The sequence below is a fragment of the Carassius auratus genome, chromosome 12, assembly GCF_003368295.1.
Source record: "Carassius auratus strain Wakin chromosome 12, ASM336829v1, whole genome shotgun sequence".
Classification (NCBI taxonomy): Eukaryota; Metazoa; Chordata; class Actinopteri; order Cypriniformes; family Cyprinidae; genus Carassius; species Carassius auratus.
The window spans coordinates 14420340-14440452 of NC_039254.1; the positions used below are offsets into that span (position 1 = coordinate 14420340).

The following is a 20113-nucleotide window of genomic DNA, read 5'->3' on the forward strand; positions in this document are numbered from 1 at the left end:
TAATATGTTGCTGTTTTGTTGTCATTATTTGTGACATTTACTAGCAATTTGTCTCAAAGTGGACCTTCATGCTTGATTATTGTAAAAATAGTGTACATTTTCATAGCACATCACAGCTGATTTCACTAAAAATCACCATCTTGTTTTCTCATGAGATCGTATTGGATCCTTAAATATGACTTTTTCAATATGTACTCAAATAGTTATCAAAGTTATCAGGGGTGTGTTCAAATCTTTCAGGGACAACAAAAGTATTTTAGATAGTAATTCACTCTTTGCCTAGTAAACAATAGGAAGAAATTGATCTGATTCACTGCATTAGAACACGCGTGCTGCATGCATGACTGCGTTGTCCACCCTCTAATCAAGATGCTTGAATGACACCAAAACCCACAACTCTGTCCGTCAAAGCATTTCAGCTCTTGCACCTCTGACTTAACATTACCATGACAATTTCAATGTCAAAGATGTAGGATACACATAAAGTCCAACCATTGTCTTGAGTTTCCGTCTTCCACTTTGTTACACCCCCATGAAACAGCGCGAGAGAGATAGACAGCACCTCATATAGCCACATGGTAGAATATAGACTATCAGTTTGAAACCAGATCAGTTTGGATGAGGAGCACCAGCTATCCCAGGAGTGTGTGAGTGTGTGTGGAGCGCTGTATTGCTATTGGAGCGGTGTGAAGCTCTTGGAGGAGCCCACTCATATGATGGGAAGTCACAAAGAGCCACTCTCCATGCTGCACTGATAATGTGAGTATAGCGTTCACCGTCACCAATGTTTCCTTATGTGTTTGAGCATGTGTGTGTGTGTGTGTGTGTGCACTTTAATGTACTGTAATGCGCATGATGTTGAACCTGTGGGTGTACAGTACTTGTCCCTGTGAGCAGAGACCTTAATTTAGATAATGTGGATAATGGGAAATTACAATACATCAAATACGAAAGGGCGAAACTTTTTTTTCCGGAAAGGTGTTATTGCTCTCGACTGTTTCTGTGAGCAATTATGTCATCTGAGTGTTTCAAAATTGACTTGATGTTATGTTGCCTTCAAAAATGTCAAGTTAGAATAAAATGCATGTAATTAGACAAATAGTTGAAAATAATTGTCGGAATAACTGTTTTAAATATTATCAAATGAAAACAATTTAAATTGTCATTTTTTTGGCTTGAGTATTTCTGATGATTTCTAAATAAGGGAAAAAAAGCATTTACATCTTCCAAATATATTGCCGATGCAAAGATATTGATTTTCTCCAAAGGCCGTGGAATATCATGTCATTAATCCTCAAATTTAAACAGATTATTATTACCTAAAAAGAAAAAAAAGAAAAGCAGGACAACAATTGTTAGCTCGCTAATACCATTAGCGCAAACGAAAAAGTCCTTTGAAGGTAAGCATCTATAGAAAAGTAACACCTACACAAATTCACTAAGAAAAACGGCCTCCTACTCGGTAAAAAGAACAATTCATGTTGTGCGGAGTATCCCACGGCTAGTCTTTAGATCTCAGCTGGCTCTAGAGCAGGTTTGTGTCCATTCACCCCTCTTCGACAAACCTCATCTGAATTTTGTGGGTGTAACTTGACAGCTTGCTTTATGGTGTATTGTCATATGCCTGACCAGTTTGGAGAGACATTCCGTTCCTGGAGTGGATTCATAAACTGCCCTTTTTCCCTTTTCAAATACACACGATTACAGCGATGCTCCTGACCCTTTTTATTTCTTTCTTATTTGAGTTAACTTTGGGCACTGGGAATAAAATGACATTTTTTGATAAAATGATATTTAGAAAAAAGATATAGAACAAGAAGAACCTGTAACATTTATGGAATCTTTCCATTCCACAAAAGGTTATATCCATATTTTGGAAAAAGGTTCTTTAAATTGTTAAAAAAATATATATAAAAATAATAATAATAATAATAATAAATATATTTTAAGAATTATCCATTGTAGGGTTCTTTGGGGAAACAAAAATGGTTCTTCTATGGCATTGCTGCCACCAAAACTATTTTAGAACCTTTGTTTTTAAGATTGATAGTAGAAGTAAACAGTAATACTAGAGAAATAGTGAATTGGCCTATTTACTCAATTTGTGAGTACAGTTATATCATGAAGCCTTTTGTTGTGTGTGCTGTTCCCATGGACAATTTGATGAGTAATAGAGAACAATGAAACAGACCAGAAAAACAAAGCGAAGGCTGATGCAGAAGGATGTCATTCTATGTATCCTCAATGTGCAGGAGTCGTTTGACCCCGGGAGACCCTGAACACATGCAAGAAAGAAAGCCCTTGAATTCAGTAGCTGCCATGTGTGGGTGTCCATTACATTGAGACCATCATTCCCAGCAGGGACAGCCAGATCCCAGCTGCCAATGGGCATTCGGCGGGCCCGGCACGCTCTGCCAAAGCGGGCCACTTCTGCACAGTGTGCAAACATTTTTGCATCTGTAGGCGTACAACAAAAGACACATGCATCTGAAGAAGTTTCCTTCTTTCATTTGTGGGGGAGGATGCAAGAATCCCTGAAAATGTGAAGAATTCAGTCAGCGGTAAAGATCGCCGCTGTTCTGTGCAGACTTGAGTGCTTTTGTGTTGAGCTGGGCTTCTTTATTGACCTGCCACGATTAACCAGTTCATGTTATAGCAGTTGCTGATGGTCTTATTGGTGCGACTGTAAATACGAAAGGTCAATAAGGTCACAAGGTAAAACCAAATAAATGCATATCCACCACCGATCTTCAAGAGCTTGATCTCAAAGCAAATTCTTCTTTCCTTGCAAGGTTTCCTGCCCTTTGCAATTAAAACAGCCAGCAGAAACAGGAGCAGGTTCATTACCTCCTCATTATGGATGTTCAGGCTCCGAACTGAGAAATATTTTAAGGGCTTCCCCCATTAACAGCGACTGACACGTCCCTGTAATCAGTCTGGCTGCGGTCTGTCACATTATTCGCTTTAGTCTTTATTCACGGGGCGAGAAAAGCACTGGCGCGCCTGACAAACGTGTAAAGCTGTTCGGCACTAAACGTCTGTGAGTGATAATGTAACTGTGGCGTGTTGCCGGCCCTGACTCGCTATTGAGCGTTTAGGGTGATTTGCAGGGATGCACTCCAGTCAATATCTACTGAGATGTCATTATGACGACACAACCTTCTTACTAATTGCCCGCTCGAGCGACAGCGGCGATAAAAGATGCAGAGCGGACCGTGTGGACTAGAGGGGATCTCAGACAGGTTACGGATGCATGGGGCCCTTATTAAATCATTACCCACAAAGCCGATTAATAGCCCTGAAAATGTCCGCTCAGTTTAGGCCCATGACAGGCTTGGGGGACAACTTTTGGCTTTCTACATATTTCTCAGTGGTCAACAGTAGTGATTTAAAAAACCTTCACAAGGTTCTAAAAAGGTTTTAAGCCATTATTCTATTTTGTGCCATTGAAGAAACATTTGTTTCATGGAGATTTTGAAATTCTAAAGAACCATTTTCTCCTACGAGGAAGCTTTTGTGCATTTATAAAAGTTCCATGAATTTTTCAAGTACTTTACAGAACCATTGATGCCATTATAGAAGCGTTAGTGTTCTGAAGCTTTGGTTTATACGCTATAGCATCTCAGTAATAATATCTATCCACCGTAGAGTCAGTGATAAGTGTATGCAGTGGCAACAGATGGCTCCATTTGTAATTCATTCAGTAATTATGACACTCTGGTGGTGTTCTGAGATCACAAACTGTTCCCAAGAAATGCTTATGATGACAGCAACACCTTCTCAAAAATAACCCAAGCCTGCATGGGTGGCGATACAAATATATGTGATTGATGGACAACATGCAGGAAGCTTTGGGGATTTTCATTGTACTATCAAAACTAGGGGTGCGTACTGTTTCCTGTGTGCAGAGTGATTTAGAATCCCTTTCAAGCGGCTGTCAAGCTTGAAGAAATAATTATTTGAATTGCTAATTTTCAAAAATGAGGACAACCTCTGACCATAAAGAAATTTTTTCCCTGTTGATTTATTTTTTTTTTTTAATATTACAATTATCACTTGTGTTAAACCATCTCTGGTGTGAAGCAATAGCAAAATGAAAGGCTTTCTTCTTATAACAGGGATTGCAAAACTGATAGCAGAGAATGCAGTGTGTGAAAATATAGGAAATATTATGAAATACTTTGGACTTCATAACTTTATAGTTAAAGTAGGCCTATGTGACAAATTTCCAGTGCTATATATACCACTATATATATATATATATATATATATATATATATATATATATATATATATATATATATATATATATATATAGGCTACTTGCTACTTGTATATATATATACACTCTATATATTTATTAGTTTAACAACATTTTAAATGAATAAATACTTGATATAATTTTATTTTATTATTTAATATTTTAATAAATTATTTACACAACAAAACACCTTCACTAATTTACGTCTAATTTTCAAATCTCTCAAAAACAGCAGTGCACAATTCCGTAGTCATATAAATTTGTAATCCCATCAGGCATTTCATTTTTTAAATGTTTACAAAACGCAGATTAAGCACGTGAGGAAATCTAAACGGATGTGTGCCCTTTTATTTGGGAGAATTAAGGCTTGCGCTTCACCGAAGTGTTTTGTATGTAGTCTACTGCGAATGCTGTCAAAATGCTGATATGCGACCATTCGCACAGTCATACCGGCCGTCTGCATGATGAGTGGGATGTCAGAAGTTCAATGGAAGAGTTTTTTTTTCCAGAGATTAACATATGTGCCCTGAAAACACACATTGACTCGAGCGATCATTCCAACAGTCATAACTCAGACAGAAGTCGAGTAGTGACTTGACTAGCATCTATTAACCACTGGCGTGTGATTGAGGCAATGTCACGGACAGCGCGCGAGGACTTCAATTCATCGAGCGCGCGCGGCGACGACTTATTGAACTTTGAAAAAAAAAAAGTGTAATACGTGATTTCTGCTTTAATGTGATGTGGATTTCTTCAAGGCAAAAGCAAGGCGTGCAAACTTAAACTTGAATTATAATTGTGTGCTTTATTTGGCCGTCTGGTTAATCCACCTCATATAACCCAAATAGACTTAGTCATAGTCTTCTAAAGGTCATTGTAGATCTAAGGCTGGTAAATAAATACGATAGACTACAGACCATTGATCAATTAGCGAAGGTATGGGCTATAGCATTAAACAGGAAGCTCAATCACTCAAATAAAGGCTGTAGCCTACATTTTGGACATGTAGCCTATTTAATATGAATTCAGATAATAGACTAAAATCACTGGCTCAAATTGAGACCTAATCTCCCTCCTCCCCCGTATGTGTTAGTAAGATGAGTTTCTAAACCCACGGGGGGAATTCACTTCTATCATCTTTTTTATTTAGTCGCATCTTTAGACCTCACAGTGGAAAGCATTTCTATTTACGTATACAGGCATTTACATTTGGAAAGTTTTAGTTTCTTGCCCTCACGTTTTAGAGCAGGAGGACAGTCGAATTAAATATAGTACATTAAACTGTTTAGGTCTATAACATGAAAAACAAAATAATAGCGTTGAACAAATTTTGCTGAGATGTTTTATCTTATTTTTTTTTTTTTTATCTCCTGCACCATTAATGCATTATTAACACAACAAACCGTCGGAAGAAAACGAAACAAAAATCAATTAAATAAAATGTTATTTTTTGTTTGTTTATTTAAATTTTTAGAATTATAAATAAATAAATCTGCTTTCCAGCAACATTCTAATTATAGAATGCAGTTACTAAAAACGTTTCCCTCTTTCCGAATGTGCCATTGAAGCAAAGGTAGAAATTCCGTGATTGTGTCTCATTTGATTGCGGTTTTCTGATGCTGGTTGAGGCGCGACTCTTTGCTCGGCAACACTCGCGAGTTTCCGATGCTCAGTTTCCGGAATATGCTCCATAAATGGACGAAGGGGTGTAGCTGTTTACCGGATAAAACCATTTATGGCGTGATAATGAACCGGAATTCCTGATTGAGAATGACTCGTTGTATCAAAACGTTAGATTTTGGCTTCAATATATTTTAACAGACACTTGCCTTTATTCTTTGTTATTGTTGTCTAAACATATTTTCATACAACAAGCAATATAACGTTGTTCTTTTTCCTCCCGGCACAATGGTTTTTATGCATGAGCGGCTGTACAGAGAGGATTCTCCATTGAGAAGTGTTACGTCGACGCGTCATAGGGTCTGTAACCAATCAGATCGCGCAGCGCTACTTTTCTTTTGCCATCCAGTCCTTAAATGGTCAGTGACGTAACGGCACATCGATAGGCTACCCATAAATACATACTACCACTAGCAGCTCCACAAGGATCTGTCATTCAACAACACAGAGCCGTCAGATGGCATCATAGTGAACGCTAAACTCACTGACAGCTATCCACATGTAACGTTTTGAGCGAGCGTTTGCACTGACACAAAACATTTTGTGAACATCGTAACGAGTGCTTCTTAGGACTTCACGATGACAGCTAAAACTTTGGAGAAAGCCCCTGTAACCATTGGTGGCTTCGTGCACCCTCTTTCCGAAAGCATCTACTCAGTGGACGAGATTGGCACATCACTGCCAGCATCTGTGGCTATATTTCCAAACGGTGATTTAGGAGGACATTACGAGCATATAAACCCTGGAGGTAAGAATGCCGCGCGCTTCCATCCGCACGTGCTCTGTGTTTATACATCGCTCGCAGCTGAGGCTTTTCAGTGGGAATGAATGAGTGTGGCTACTAAAACCCAAACCTGCTAGAATAGTAAACGCATTTAAAGTGAAACCAAAGTTCTTTGACTAATTCAGAAAAGAAGTCGCCTAGTGTTGATGTTATAACTACTGATGGTTTTACAGTGGACAGCTTGCGTAAAAGCTACGCGCGCTGCATCCAATAGTTGCATGATCCATAAGACAGCCTTCTTTCATGTGTACCTAAACCTTGTTTTGTGTGTATTTTTGCAGATGGCTTGATTGGCGGGGATATGAGCACGGAGAAGCGCTCCCTCGACTTGACCTATTCCAGCAGCTTCGCGCAACCAGCTGGCCCTCGCAACCAAACTTTCACCTACATGGGAAAGTTTTCCATCGACTCCCAGTACCCAGGAAACTGGAACCCAGAGGGCGTGATCAACATCGTGAGCGCGGGAATCCTGGGCATGACCCAGCCATCCTCAGCATCCTCGTCACCTGCCTCCTCAGTCTCCCCCAGCCACTTCTCCAGCACCCTCAGCTGCACCATGGCGCAGAACCAGGCGGACATGGAGCACATCTACTCGCCCCCACCGCCCTACTCTGGATGCGGGGAGGTGTATCAAGACCCATCTGCGTTCCTCTCCACCTCCACCTGCCCGATCTCTTATCCACCGCCGTCGTACTCGTCCCCAAAGCCAAGCACGGACTCCGGGCTGTTTCCCATCATCCCTGACTACGCCGGCTTTTTCCAGCCGCCGTGCCAGAGGGACATGCAGTCGATGCCCGACCGCAAACCGTTCTCGTGTCCGATGGACTCGTTCAGAATCCCGCCTCCGTTGACCCCCCTGAACACTATCAGGAACTTTACACTGGGGGGACCGGTGTCTGACGGGCCCCGGCTACCCACAGCCTACAGCCCGCAGAACTTACCCCTCAGGCCCATCCTGCGCCCGAGGAAATACCCCAACAGACCCAGCAAGACCCCCGTGCACGAGCGGCCCTACCCCTGCCCGGCGGAGGGCTGCGACAGGCGCTTCTCCCGGTCCGACGAGCTCACCAGACACATCCGCATCCACACCGGCCACAAACCCTTCCAGTGTCGGATATGCATGAGGAACTTTAGTCGCAGCGACCACCTGACGACCCATATCCGCACGCACACCGGCGAGAAGCCGTTCGCCTGCGACTTTTGCGGGAGAAAGTTCGCGCGAAGCGACGAAAGAAAGAGACACACCAAAATCCACCTGCGACAGAAGGAGAGGAAATCATCCTCGTCGTCCTCCGGAGTGTCCAGCTCGGAGCGCGGCGTCGCCACTGGCATCTGCTCGTCCAGTTCAAGCCAGTAGACTTTCAGCTGGACCGTACAATATCCAACACTATGTAGGCAATATGATGACAATAATAATGCACCATTCGTGATATATGAAAACCGGGTGGGCTGATGAAAGAGAAATAAAACCACAGTGCCAAATGGTATATGGACACAATTATGGTGCGCACTTTTGAAGGTGGTGCGATATGTTCGTTTTCTTTTTGCCTCCAAACGCACTTTGTTTGAATATTTTAGGCCTATTAATTTAATTAAAAAATAAATAACCTTAAATAGCACGTGGGAGACTCGTGTCTTAGGTAAAAGGAGAAAAGTGGAGTTGTTAACAGAGTTAATTTAAACAGACTAAACTTTCAAACGTGTCACTATTTTCTCCCATAGTCGTGCCTTTCGTCCGTTCATCTTGTACATACACCCGGAGGCTTGAAATAAAATGTACATTATCCTTTAATATGAAAGTTTTTGAAGATATATTTTTGTACAAACCGTTTCGTGTCAAAAAGTGTTGCATTCGTGATTAAAACAAGGATCGTGTGTATATAGCTGAACTCATAGCGACTTGACGTTTGTTCTGTGGTTTGTTCTGACTGATGTAAATGTATTTGTTTTGAAGTGACTAATGCAGGTCAATATATAGGCTAATGTCCTACTTTGTCCACATGAAAATAATAAACCACACATGGATTGTGAACTTCTGCTTGTTTAACTGATTTTCATTATAAAAAGGAAGGTGTAAAAGGAAAAAGTGAAGAAGACTTGTAGGGACATTCCCTTTTGGGCATCACTGAACTCTGACTCATGCTCTCAAGGGCCAGCACCCACACACTGTTGTTTACAAATGCATAAAGGGTGTGAATATTACAGTCTGTAATATCCAATATAGGGCAAAATGCTTGAGGGGGAATATCATGAATAATTAAAGAAGGGTTAGTGTGAAGGGAACAATTATTAAAAAGTGCAGGTGAACAAAAATGACTCACTTTGTGATCATAAATTCACTGATTTGACACTGTTATGACCACTCCTTACAGTGTCTATGGTGTGAAAATTGAGAAAAAACAGAGACAAAAAAAGACAAATAATTGTTGACACTATAATCTTTGTGGTTTTGTGTGGTTGAAGGTTCATGCCAAGCCCAGCATTTCAGAGCGGGACAACCCCATATTTACATCAAGCGATACATAAATATAGCACATACATTTTTTAATTGGAACTAAAAATGAAGTTTGATATGAGGCTTAAAATCTAAATAAACAACAGTGAATAATTAAAAGAACAAATGAGAGCAAATGAATCAAATTACTAATAATTGTACTACTTTACTAATATTATATACATGGCAATCTAAAAACAGTGCATATGAGAGATGTATGTAAACTTAGAATTATCTATTGTTTATGTGCTCTTTCAAACTGATTTTAGACCTAAATATATGCTAACTATATATATATATATATATATATATATATATATAATCAATTAAACTTTATAGACAAAATCAGCACTGAACATAAACTGAGCTTGACAGAGGACCCAAGTAATTTCTGTTCAGCTCATACAGTTCTATAAATAAAAATCTGTAGGACTATAGGAAAGTACAAAGTCTAACCTGCAGAGTGTATAAAAATAAATAAATATAAGAATTAATTTGATTAAATCATCTTATTACTTTTAGGCTGCCTCCTACATTAATGTTACAGACATATATTTACCAATGTGTGGGAAACATGACGCCACATTAGACATTAATGAGTCTGTAAACATTCACAGTGAAAGTCTGACTTTTCAACAGATTTCACTCCAGTATATGCAGCACAGCCTATTAGGAATCAGCGGAACCATTATTGTCAGTGATAACAAAACTAAGAAACTTTAAAGATGAGAAGAATTTTTAGTTTCCAGTATTTCTCATATGCAGTGTATTACAACAGCTATGAAGGATAAATCAGTAAAGTAAATCATATAAAATCAATAGCAAATACTCAAAAGCAGGGTTTTACCACTTATAAATTAACCAATTAAAAGACCTTATTGATATCTTGCATTAGTATGTTTGTATAAACTTATATTCTTACACATTCATATAAGATGAATACATTATAACAAAATGTATATTTATTTTTAGTTTAATAAAAAAATTGAAACTAAACTGATCTGATCTTTAAGCAAAAAATGAATGAATAAATAAAAACTTAAGTGAATAATTAAAGAATTACCTTGCACATAAAATGATTTTTTTTAAATACAAGACAAAGTCAAATTGAAAAATGATTCGTGAACATTTTAATTGTACTTTAAAGGTAAAAATATAAACAGTGCATAAGAATTAGTGTTTGTATTTTTTTCTCTCTTTTTTTCTTTTTTTTTATAAATTAAACACATGTATTTAATATAGATATATAGTGTGCACTTATACAGAGTAAATGCCTTTCAAGCATACATTCATTATTCACAAGCAAGGCCACAGATTGATGTACACAGGTTTGGAATACACATTTAAAAATCATGTAGAGACATTTGAAGTCCCCCCCCCCCCCAAAAAAAAAAACATCTGAGTCAGAATAAGGACGTATCACAGGCCATTCCAGTGTTCATCTCTCTACACTGAAACTTTAGGACCGGGGTATGGCTCGCCCCCACACCAGAAATCTTCCGGCTGGGGGATCTCTAAAAGCCAGGTCTCGTCTTCACTGCTCTGCTCGGATTTTTTGCCAGCAGTTTGTAAAAGTTTGTAGTAGTGACAATCTCTCCCGTTGTCAGGGTCATACGGTGGTGCCAGTATATCAAGAAAAGCAGCTGGCCCGTCCACTGCATCAATCTCATGAAGGTTGTCTTTGAGAGGGGACAAGATGCAAGGGCCACTCTGATGAGAAAACTGTCCAGAGGACCTGAGCACGGCTCTCCTCACATCATCTCCCTGGAAAGGCAACAGCGGTGGATCAAACTGCCTCTCAGTGTCACTCTGGCCACCAACAGCTTTATCCAACTTGTCATAACACCTTATATTGACCTTGCCATACAGGACCTTCAGCATGCCATTCATCCCGGGATGGTCATGCAGAGGGATGGAAGCCCCAGATTTCAACAGAAACACTCCCATACTGAAGACATCAGTCTCACAGATGTGCATGTATGTGACTGGAGGGACCGCTGAGGACTGGGAAGAGGATCTGGAGACTTTCTTCGGTGGCGCAATCTTCAGATCCGCAGCCCTGATGTCGGACAGCAGGGTGACCAACTCTGCCTGCCGCTCTAAAAACGTCTTATTATCCCCGATGGCAGATGTAGAGCAGTTTGGGAAGGTCACATAAGCCTGGCTCGCTATCTTCTGGATCAGCGAGGTCTTGTTGTTCCTCGGCATGTTTAATGGGAGAAAACAAACGGAGCCGTGATTTGCTTCGAGCCACGCGATGAGCACAAAAGCGCTTTTATGCCGGACGAGATTGTCTCGCGTGAAGAATCTAAAGCGGTCGAGGGTATTTGTGTTGAAAGTTATGATAAAAGTAACTCCATTTAGGTGCAAACATTAATTTTAGCATCTGGGTAAAATTCACGAGCCCGCGTCTCCACCACCCCATTCATGGCTATCGGACACACACGTCCACGCCTACTGCGCACGCGCAGACAGCATTTGGAACTTGTAGTTTTTCCGCCCTAATAGATGGGAAATAAATTCTTATGATCACCGATAAATACACGAACAGATTAAGGCAAGCTCTGTCAATATACACTGAAACTCAATGAAATATGTTTGTTTTCGCAAACCTGGGGCCGGTTTTAATAAATGCACGATTTAGCTCAACAACATAACTACAACACCCAGCAACTCCCACACTTTTGTCACTCTCTAGTGAGTACGAGGGGTGGGAGGCCCGTTGGGCCATTCAACTCTGTCCCTTCCCCCACAGCCACCCTGGACCACAACACATCACCACCCTACAAACATCATCATCACATGTCATTTATTATCCACACAGGCTTGATCCTGGTGTAAACTCTTCTTGAAACAGTCTATATGCAAGTTGTTTTTGGTCTTCTTTTTCACATATCAGTTTTTATTATTAAGTATAAAATAAATAAAGAAATAAAATGCTGGAGAACAACAACAACAAAACATCATCACATTGTCAGCATAACTTAAAAAAATAATGTCTTTATTATGCATCATTATTACGCATATATTAATATGATTATATTATGATATAATATATCTGCTCAGAGCTGGGTAGTAACTGATTACATATAAACTGGATTATTTAATCAGATTCCAAAAATTAAGTACCTGTAATTAGATTAAATTACATTTGAAAATACTCGTAATCAGACGTCACTTTAAAAAAAAAAAAATTGATTACATGATTACATATTATCCACACAATAGTAATACATTACACATCATTTATTTAATTCTCCCTAATTACTCCTATCTTTTAAAGGTCTTTTTATTTTATTTTATTTTTTATTTTTTATAGCCTGCTACTTTTGTGGACATTTACACAAAGGATGCACAATTTTAATATTCACAAATTTGCATGAAAATAAGTACATTCTGCCAATGCATCTTTCACATTATATATTTATATGTAGTACCGAGATTTTGCAATAAATATTTTAATAATTAAGTATCATATTTGAATGTTCACAGTTCTCTGTTGGTTAATGGTCACCTGGCATGCAGGTAAACAATTAAACTATTTTTATTATTATTTTAGTAGGCCTTTAAAGTGTTTTATTTTGATTTAAGTTATTTTAAAATTACTTATTTTAATAAAAAAAATTTTTGGGGGGGTGGGGGAGTAATTAATAATTAGCTTTTCGATAAACTGCCAACCCCCCTGCAGTGCTTTTACAAACCCCAGTTTGAGAAACCTTGCTTAATGCACTGGAAGATATTTACTTTCTCTTTGTATTTTTATATCAGTATATTACAAGATGATCCTATTTAAATCAATGTGATAAACGACCCAAAAGTAATCTAAAAGTAATCAAAAAAAAATTAGCCTAATTACATTACCTAATTACATTACTGACTACAAATTTTGTCATGTCATTTGGATTCAATAATGGACTGCAATTTCTAAGTAATATATCAGCTCTGTATATGCGTTTTGTAAAATATTATTATAATTTAAAACAATAGTTTATTTATTATTTGAATATATTTCAAAATATAATTCAACAATAGCTACAGTCTTCAGTGTCACATGATTCTACTAAAAGCATCATATGTGCTGATTTCAATAAGTATGCATTTTTTGAGATAATATGATATCCTATAGTCCATGAATATTATTCTCAATCTCAGGGTACATCCAGTTTACCTCAAACCTTTACACCTCAGTAATTCAAGTTCATTATCTTTTGTCAGTTTGGTGTTGATAGCGAGAGGACCGGAAGTGTGGATGGACGGAGCGCATTGAGTCAGTGAAGTGCGTACTCAGGACATGTACCTTAGTGTGCCAGCACCACAAAGACCATCCTCTCGAGAAATAATGAGGTCCGCTCATTAACTCGGAGAGCAAGCACATCCAAATACCACTTCCGTTTGGGTAATTCAATAAGATCCTCTCTCAGTTACCAGGATGTTAAGATCAGACACATCTCATCATCAACTTTAATTAAATCACGGAGAGTATAGTAGTGTGTACCCTTTCAAAAAAAAGAGTACATATAATAAAAAAAAAAAAAAAAAAAAAAAAAAAAAAAAATATATATATATATATATATATATATATATATATATATATTTTTTTTTTTTTTTTTTTTGACCAACCTAAGTAGGACTTAAGCACATCTTATATATAGTATATATATATGTCATAACATAAATGCACTTACACTTAAAGTATACTATCTTACATATAAGTGAGCTTTTATTTCATTACAATTATATTATTTGCAAGTAGCATTTTAAAAATCTACATTTAAGATTTGAAGTTTGAATTGTAACTTTATTACAAATTAAGTGCACTTCTTTTCCACAAAAAATATCAGCATTTCCCAAACATTTTAACCCCACAGACCCCTTTAAACAAACTAAACAAATGTATTTATTATTATTTTTTTTATGCTCTTATTTACCATTTAACAATAACACTAATATTATTGAATTTGCCCATTGTCAGTGATTTAGTTATAAAAAACCAAAAACACTCAATAATGGTGGTGGGACTTCCTTTCCTGAAATCTGAGCTTATTTGTCTCTCAGAACTTCCAAATGTACTGTTAAATGTGACTTTTAACAAAAGCAAAGTCATTTGCACAAGCTCAGAATAAAATTCAGCATAAAGTAAAGGACTACTCCTGCAGACCAGTGGCAAACAATCTTTATTACATTTAGAAAACTGCATAAAATACACTATTAAATTATTTTGTCATTACAGAATGAAGGTGAATGTTTTAGCATTTTGATACGGTTTGAGTTTCAGTGCAATAGCTAAATGATGGGTAAATGAGTTATTGGGGTCCTATACTGTACATAGATTTCTCTTTGTTTGATTTTGTTACTGTATACTTGTTTGATTTACCAATATAAATAATAGTTATGTGGTTTGGACTTTTGTGATTTGGGCCAAAAGGTCGAAGCATTTGAGTCTATTTCAAAACTGTAATTCATCCCAAGTTGAACGAAACAACAAAGCCTTGATATATGAATTCAGCTCTTCAACTCAGAAAAACCTCTCTCATGTTAGAAGGCTTACATAGTTCTCTTACAATTCAGCCAACTTGTATGTGTACATTATCTCAGAATAAGCCAGTTTTTCCAAACGCGAAGTAGTCATATTCAGCAGCTGAAGCCCAGGGCAGATAGAGGCAACATTATTCGCAGATGTTTAAAATGTGCATGACTAACATTGCATAGAGGTCAGATAGAATGGAGTTCATGCATCTCTGGTAATTCCAGCCAAGAATCCTGAATGAGCTGAGCAGAGGACAATGAGACTTTCTAATTGCTCCGACATCTTGTGGTGAACGTCCCCATTGTTGTGCTCAATCTGCCGTCTGTTCTGTTATGATTGGTGGTGCATGCATGCCTTTGTCAGTGGTGAGTCTTTTATGCCTTCACAAATGAGACTCCATTGATTTCTTGAGGAAACTGAAACAGTTACTGTTTTTAGATATGCCAGCTATTCCATCAGATCATAAAAATTCATGTTTTGACTGTTTGGAAAATATCTGCATGGTTAAGAGGCAAAGGCCAATGAAAATGTTGTTGTTCTTTATGTGAAGAAGGATCACTCCTGTTTAATGCATTGCTTTTTATTATGTGTATATTCTGTGAATGAGGGACTGTCATGCAGGCAGCATGTGCGTAAGCGTTCTTCGTCATTGCTTTATTAAATAAGATTCCATCTACATGGCTTATACACGGGATTGAATCATCATTTTGGAATCATTTGCCATGCATATATTGTTTATTAGCAAATGGTAGTAGATAAAAAATATGGCCCATTTCATATTGTCCTCAGTATTATGTTAATAGCCTACACATTTAAAAATAATGTCCCAAAAGGAAGTTTTTGCATTGGTGTCAGAAAAGGACCATTTGGTCTTCTTAAAGAACCTTTCAGTGAGCAAGAACCGTAAAAGGATTTTTTTTTAAATCCAAATAACTTATTTTCCAATATAAATAACTTTTGTGCAGTGTTAAAGGGGTCATATGATATCGGTAAAAAGAACATTATTTGGTGTATTTGGTGTAATGAAATGTGTTTATGCAGTTTAAGTAAAAAAAATAAAATAAAAAAAAAACATTATTTTCCACATACAGTAGATTATTGTTGCTCCTCTATGCACTGCCTTCTGAAACTCGTTGATTTTTGCAAGGCATATCGGTCTGAAAAGCGAGGGGTACTCTCATTGGCCAACTATCCAGTGTATTGTGATTGGCCGAATACCTCAAGTCTGAGACATAAATGTTACGCCTCTTAACATATTGTGATGCCCTGTCTGGCCGGGGCGATGAGACATAAACATAAAACCCATTATAAATGTGATATAAACATGATTTCTAGTCGTGTTTTCTTTTGGAAGGCAAAAACAAAGTAGTTTTGCTTTCTCAATGAAACAGCATCACACAGCCTTGCGTGAACGGAGGCCGAAGCATCTATTGTCCTCTTTTGGAAGGCCAAGCAAAGTACTTTCACGTTCACAACCAAACACACAGCGTCTATATGACATGCCGGGCGGAGGCAACAACAATACTACAACGAGAATTAAAGCTACGCCTTCTTTCTTTGTGTGAACATCTGGTCGGTGTTATGCAAATCTTTACCACATAGTGATGTAGACATGTGGGGGCGTGTTAGAACGAGCTGTTTCAGGGGGGCGTGGACGAGTCTTAACTTGTATAAAGAATATCTCTTTGGATTTGAGACTTTAATCTTTGCAACTTTACAGATCTTCTTTATTCAAAAAGAGCTTGTAACACCCCAAAGAGAAAGGAAAAATTGAAATCGCATCATATGACCACTTTAAGTTAACTTGGGTGTTTCTTCATAAAACCACCAAAGCTGATAACCCAGCTAACAGGGAACGTTCTCAGAACTTTCTGGCAAAAGTTATACACAGATAGTATTGGATGAGAACTGAAATGAGCTGGACGATGACATCACTGAATCAACAATAAAGTGACATTAACTGGAAAAACTAACTACTGTCCTCTTTTTAGAGCTGCTTCAAAGCAGAATTGAATTTTGATTGCATTATTGAAACTTTTTTCAATAATGTATTGTATAAAGCGCTATATAAATAAAATAACTCAACTTTTTAAAATGTTATTACTTAAGAACATTCAGAGATAAATTAAAAATGATGTTTTCATAATTTAAAGCAAACTTTGAATGAATGCAAAACAAATGTTAGCAAAACGTTCATATAATATGGTTGGGAGAGAACCTTCAACTTATCTGTTCAAAGTTCTTTAAAGTAATTTCACATGTGCAATTTGCATACCTGGGGCATTTGTCTGCTAAGATGGTCTTTTTTTTATTGTATATCTCAATGGCAGACACTTTCCTTAATGGCAAGGGTCAGAAACTGTGTTCACTGCTGTCTGGTGTTCAAGGGTCATTGACTCATAATGAGAAAAACAGTTTTGACTAATAAAATAAAAATATAAAAAAAATCAACAGTTATATGTTATTCCAAACCCCAATTTGTGTCCTGTGATTCATCCAAAGACTAAATTCTTCCTCTAGTCTCTATCCAGTATTGATGCATAGACATGAACTTGCACACTCAGTTAATGTTTCTTTCTTTTTTATTTAAAAAAAAAAGGCAAGGGTAAAACATGTTTTGTGAGGACACTTAAAAAACCACAACTAATGCTTTCATTGTCTAAAACTGAACTATTTACAGAAGCTGTGGGTTTTGGGCAACAGGTCCTGACAATAACAGTAACACTTTATATCACTAAAGTCGTTCGCCGTCTTTCACGCTTGGTCTGTGAATTGAGACTGTTCTCAGATACACTCTGAAGTAGAAAGGATGAGGGCTGATGTGAACGAAGGCTTGCTGCTTCATTGAGCTGATGCATGTACAGCAGAAACCATTGGGAAAGTCTTGCTCAGAGAGACAGAGGGCATTTATCGAGAGGTTAATACAGAGACCACATGACATCAAGAAGAGTTACCTCTACACAGTTCAATCATAAGAAGACTGAGAGCAGATATTTCACCCTCACAAAAGGCTAGGTGTAAAACAGAGCTGAAAATGAAGGCCTTTATTCAGCAAGAAAGCAATAAACTGATCAAAAAGTTACATTAAAGACAATAATATTACAAAAATTCAGTTCTTTAAGCTTTTGAACTATTTAACTTTCTATTCAGAATCTTGAAAAAAATGTACCACATTTTCAAATAAATAAATTAGCAGCAAAACTGTTTTCAACATTTATAATAAGGATTTAGCATATTGAAATCATTTCTGAAGGATCATGTGACACTGAAGATTTGAGCAATGTCTGCTTTGGATCACAGGAATAAATTACATTTCAAATAATTCAATAATTATAATAATTATAATAAAAAAAGCAGTTTGTTTAATGTAATAATATTTGGAGAATACATTTGTAAAAACAGATAACTCCGTTTTGAACAATTTTCAGAAATTATATTTTTTCATTGTGCATTCCAATTAATCTCAATCAAACTGCAGTTGGGTTATTTTGATTAGGTAAAAACAACAAACAATACAAGCTAGATAATAAACACAATATAAACGAGATAATAAAGTTTGGGAAAAAAAATTGCATATAAACTATTCATTTGATTATTTTTACTGTATTTTCAAAACATGCAACATTTATGTACATATGCATATTTGTGTATGCATGATTTTTATTTTATTTTTTTACCAGATTTTCACGTTGTTTGTTCAAGAATTAGTTCACATTTGTCTTTTTTGAAGAATAAAGTCTATAATGGAAATGATTTCAACTCACATAATTGTCAGTCCCAAATGTCTTTTTGTTGAACAAAGCTTTATTCAAAGTTAATGATAATGATACATTTAAAGAGAACGACATGATAAATCCAAAACAACAGCATTTTTCTACTTCTATCAGTGGAAAATCACGTTGGCAATACCAAGTACATTGCTTTGTGATATTAATGCATATAATAACATGATATTGTTCACGAGAGATCATTCATCTGGAGATGATACTATTATCTCCTTATTATAAATGCACTGAAGTGCTGTTCTTGGTGGATGAGTGAAAAGTGCAGCTACTGAGACTCTCTGAGCCAGACAAAATATAAACACACTGAATCCAAGCACCTGCGTCAGAACATCTATAGGATGTTTTTGACTACGTGTTGATCCATCTGTGTCAGGTATGTTAAAGCACCACCGCTGATGCGTTTGTTTTCATTGAGAAACATGGAAATGCACAGTCTCCAAACACTGCATGCAAGCGGTCACCTGATACCTCACCTGCTCTTTTCGTGGCCTTCAGGTAAGTCTTTAAGATGAGTCGGCAGTCCTGCTTTCACTTGTTCAGACGGTCTCAGTTGCAATTGGCGTAGGAATGAGGCTGGGGGTGGGCGGCCACAGAGTCACTTACACTATCCGCCCCTCTCAGCCCTGAGAGGGTCTCCATTGCTATGCTAATTTGCCCTCTTGTCGGCAGAGACTGTCCCTGTCAAGGTGGACGGACATGCAAGCAGGGGCTGGTGGGGCAGGAAGGAGCTCTCTCTCCCCTCCAGGGGGCTTTCAAGCTTTGTGAGCGAAATGATGCACGAGACAGCCGCTCCTATAGATACTGCGGAGAACACGACAGAGAGGGTAATTTAAGAGAAAACAGTGTCTCCGTAATGGAGACTGATGGCCTCGTCCTGTCCCCCTGTTATTGTTGAGGATCAAGATTGAAGCGGGCCCTTCGTATAAGGTACCTCATCCAGTTGGCGGTTCACGTCTGCTGGGCACACTGCCCTCGCCAGTGGCCTTCCATCCAGAGCTCCTGGAGCTGACAGGAGCTCAGAGCCGCTGATTCCTCCGTGACTTTGAGAGGCATTCCTTGCATTTCCCTGCTTTGTAGTCATAGCCCAAGTTGGGAAAACTCTCGGGATGGAATGGAGGATGTACGGTGACATGTCAGCTTGTGAGATTTTACTTCCTCCTTCAGACAAAGCTGTCGATCCTGTGAGTGTGTGAGTGCGTGTGAGTGTGTGGAAGGGAATAATGGATGTTTATCCGGAAGCTGGCGATGTAAAAGGCAGCGCTTCGTGACTCTAATCAAAATGCTGAGGCTTTACTATGCACAAAATATTAGTTATAATAGTGGCACAGATACCTTAAGTGATGAATCATTTCCTGTCTTTGCTGAAAAGATGAGAACTGAATACCAACCTATAAACAAGGACTTGCATTTGAACTTTAATTGGAATGCAATTCAAGAGAATCTTTCCTCATGCTGCTGGTTTGAAATCCTTTTGAAGATTTGAGCAATTAGTTCATAATACAACATCAATCTGTCAATATCTCTACATAAGGCTTATTATAAAACACTTTCCAGTATCGGATGGTGATTCCTATAAAAAGTG

At 37.8% G+C, this 20113-nt stretch overlaps 2 protein-coding genes across 3 annotated transcripts; one reads left to right on the top strand and one right to left on the bottom strand.

The window, feature by feature from the left end:
* The first annotated feature begins 618 nt into the window (after window positions 1–618).
* Window positions 619–8757, top strand: LOC113111926 (early growth response protein 2b). 2 transcript variants are annotated; one of them, XM_026277148.1, is made up of 2 exons: window positions 619–759; window positions 7007–8757. In XM_026277148.1, the coding sequence occupies exon 2, from the start codon at window positions 7027–7029 to the stop codon at window positions 8080–8082; it is 1056 nt and encodes a 351-aa protein (XP_026132933.1). In that variant the 5' UTR covers window positions 619–759; window positions 7007–7026; the 3' UTR covers window positions 8083–8757. The 2 variants fall into 2 exon arrangements, with proteins under 2 accessions (XP_026132933.1, XP_026132932.1); XM_026277147.1 differs by lacking the exon at window positions 619–759 and adding an exon at window positions 6353–6689.
* A 1569-nt stretch (window positions 8758–10326) lies between these two features.
* On the bottom strand, window positions 10327–11688 carry LOC113111927 (2-aminoethanethiol dioxygenase-like). Its single transcript, XM_026277149.1, has one exon. It carries the CDS (start codon window positions 11425–11427, stop codon window positions 10666–10668), a length of 762 nt encoding a protein of 253 aa, XP_026132934.1. The 5' UTR covers window positions 11428–11688; the 3' UTR covers window positions 10327–10665.
* Between the last annotated feature and the right edge of the window lie 8425 nt (window positions 11689–20113).

Bases quoted from the DNA above. Each gene is read 5' to 3' on its own strand.
- LOC113111927 (XM_026277149.1), bottom strand. From the start codon at position 11,427: ATGCCGAGGAACAACAAGACCTCGCTGATCCAGAAGATAGCGAGCCAG.
- LOC113111926 (XM_026277147.1), top strand. From the start codon at position 6,521: ATGACAGCTAAAACTTTGGAGAAAGCCCCTGTAACCATTGGTGGCTTC. The intron at 6,690-7,006 runs GTAAGAATGCCG...GTATTTTTGCAG, and splicing joins CGAGCATATAAACCCTGGAG to ATGGCTTGATTGGCGGGGAT.